Source organism: Gekko japonicus, unplaced genomic scaffold, assembly GCF_001447785.1.
Source record: "Gekko japonicus isolate JY-2015 unplaced genomic scaffold, Gekko_japonicus_V1.1 scaffold2456, whole genome shotgun sequence".
Taxonomy (NCBI): domain Eukaryota; kingdom Metazoa; phylum Chordata; class Lepidosauria; order Squamata; family Gekkonidae; genus Gekko; species Gekko japonicus.
In genome coordinates this window covers 256782-259568 of record NW_015169252.1, presented here as the reverse complement: position 1 = coordinate 259568, position 2787 = coordinate 256782, and the positions used below count along the sequence as shown (strand labels likewise).

At 64.7% G+C, this 2787-nt stretch overlaps 1 protein-coding gene across 1 annotated transcript in view; it reads left to right on the top strand.

The window, feature by feature from the left end:
* Positions 1-750, top strand: part of LOC107114888 (death-associated protein kinase 2-like) — a gene marked incomplete at its 5' end in the record, with an annotated part of 6450 nt that extends 5700 nt beyond the window's left edge. Inside the window, one exon of the mRNA XM_015416493.1 lies at positions 162-750. Coding sequence (XP_015271979.1) covers positions 162-347 — 186 coding nt within the window. The remainder of the gene's footprint in view (positions 1-161) is intronic.
* Between the last annotated feature and the right edge of the window lie 2037 nt (positions 751-2787).

The window sequence follows — 2787 nt, the reverse complement described above, 5'->3', positions numbered from 1 at the left end:
GTCCTTTGGCGTGGGGGGGGGGGGGGGTGGGAGGAAGGCTTTGGCTACACCTGCCGCCCAAACCTTTGAACTAGAGGCACTGCTGGGGCTTGAACCCGGGACCTTCTGCGTGCCAAGCGGGTGCTCTCCGCCTGAGCCGGGGCCTCTCATCACGGCTTCAGTCCAGGGCGGGTCTGGGGGGCCTCCGGGGAGACCCTTCTCTTCCCCCGCCACGCCCTCCCTCTGCCTGCTCCTGTTTCATTGTTGCCTTTTCCTGCCCAATCCAGCGCGACTGCGAGAGTGACCAAGAAGATGGTGCTGGCAGCCCAGCGGCCTTGCTGCGCAGGCGAAGAAGCAGCTGCTCTTGAGTCTCTGGGCCTGCCCCCCCCCCCCCGTCATCCTGCCCAGCCGTCCAACCAGCCGCGGGGAGGATTTGCAGCCACGGAGGAGCATTCCTCTGGGAGGAGACGGGCTGCTCATGAGCCACGGAGGTGGACGGGCCTGCTGACCGCCTGCAGAGCCTTCTGGCGAAGGGCCTTGGGGCGGCCCTGGCAAGGTGTGTGTGGGGGTGCCCGCCCCAGGCGCATGGGGCGCCCCTTCTGGGTGCTCCTGGGACGTGCAGCCTCTGGACCCAGATGTTCAGGCCCACTCCTTGCCTCAGACCCGCAGGGGGGGGACCCCACCTGGGCTACCGAAGGACAAGGGCGGGCCTGGGGAAGGTGCCTGCATTTGCTAACCTTTTCTCACAAAAGCAATAAAGTGCACAAAAGATTTGCGCCCTGTCGCACAGTCTCTGTTGTGGCGGAGTCGGCCACTCCTGTGGAAGCGCCGGGCACGACCTCGGAGCCCTGGCCCAGGCCAGACTGGTCTCCTCGGGCAGCCAAGCAGGGCCGGCCCCGGTCAGTCCTTGGGTGGGAGGGAGGGAGTTGCCTTGCAGAGGCGGGCGATGGCAAAGCCACCTCTGTGGGCCTCTTGCCTTGAAAACCCGACAGGGGTGGCCACCAGGAGTCAGCTGCGACTGGAGGGCCCTTCAGAGAGAGCCAGCTGACAAGTGTGTGTTGGGGGGGGGGGAAGGTCCTGAGGCAGAGGGGGGCCTTGAGCCAGCCCGCCCCCCGTTCCAGTTGGGCTTCTGCAGTGAAGCCTCCAGGTGGAAGGCGTGTCCTGCTGCTGCTGCGTCTGTGTGTGGGTGGGTGTGATATTCCCATCCTGCCTGACAAACCTGTTACGGGAACGATCACAAAACAACGTGCACGTGGATCCCTTGAGAGTCTCCAAAGAACATAAAGCGCCTTGGCAGTTCCTCGAGAGCAAGAGTGGAAGGCCCGGAGTCTGCAGGGGGCAGGGCCAGGCCCGCCTCACCCCCCCCCGCCCTGGGGCTCTGCACTGAGGGGGCCACCCTCAGGCAAGGAGCCAGACATCGGCCCCTTGGGCCCAGCGGAGGGGGCCCCCCGGAGGGGGCTCCCTTTCCTGGTGTCACGGCTCAGGTGGGGGTGTCCCCTGACGCTGCCACCACTCTGGTTCCAGGATCCCTTGAGAAGGCCCAGAGCTCCCTCCCGAGACCTTCGGACCTCCCTTGTCTGGCTAGATAACAGGCGCGAGGACCCGGCAGAGTGAACAACCAATAAGAGGTTTCTTTTTACAGGAGGTCAGCCCAGTATGGGAAACAAACGAGGTGCAAGAACAATTATTAGTAAGGGGGTGAAGGGAAAAGGAACCAAGTGCCCCTAGCGTGACTAGACGCACAGTCCCTAGTCCACTGTCTCAGTGGGGCCCACCTCTCGGGGTGAGGGTCTCTCCCAGCAGCAGCAGCAGCCCCTCCCTCTGGCCTGGCTGACCTGCCACGTTCACTGCCACGCAAGCTCTCCTGCTGCGGGTCTTGGGGTGGATGCCGGAGCCAGGAGGGGTGGACGGCCCGGCCGCATGCCGGGTGGGCCACAGTTGGTTCTCCTGGCCAGCCTGCTAGCCTGGCCAGGGGGCAGGGGGGAGCGCCGTGCTCGAGGAGGAGGTGCTGAGCAGGAGCCCGTGGCCCCCGCCTTCCCGCGGAGCTTTGCCACAGCCGCCTGGCCCACAGGGGTCAGCGGCACGCTGAGTGGTCCTGGGCAGGGCCGCCACCCCTGACGCCTGCCTCTGGCCGAGGGGGGTGGGGCCCTGGCCTGCTGGCCCACAGAGGTCCCTTTGGATGTGAGCGGGGCTGTTGGGAGTGGCCTTCCCCTTCTCGGCTTGGGCTGGGCGGTAGAAGGAAGCCAAGGCCCCAGGCAGAGGGGAGGGGCATTTCTCCACCCACCGGGGAGCAGAGGGGGGCCGTGGCCAGGCCAACTGGTGCCTTAAGAACATAAGAGAGAAGCCAAATGTTGGATCAGGCCAATGGCCTCTCCAGCCCAACACTCTTCTGTGTCACACAGGGGCCAAAAATACCATCAGGTGCCCTCAGGAGGTCCAGCAGCGGGGCCAGGACTCCAGAAGCCCCCTCCCACTGTTGCCCCCCACCCCTGAAGCACCAAGAAGACAGAGCATCCCTGGCCCCAGCCAGCCTGAGAGTTCCTTCCTATACCTAGCAGCTAACAGCCACTGATGGACCTCTGTTCCTCTCTGTGCCTTGTGGCTCATAGCCACTGATGGACCTCTGCTCCAGATGTTTTATCCAGTTCCCTCTGGAAGCCGTCCTGCCACACAAGGCAACTGCTGGAGGGGTTCTTTTCTGGGCCAGGGTGAGGCAGAAGGTGCTCCCGGTATTCCAGCTCACACGTGCACCAAGCCGTTTTTTGCCTCCCCCCCCCCTCGATCCTTCCAGCTCCACCCACCCACCCT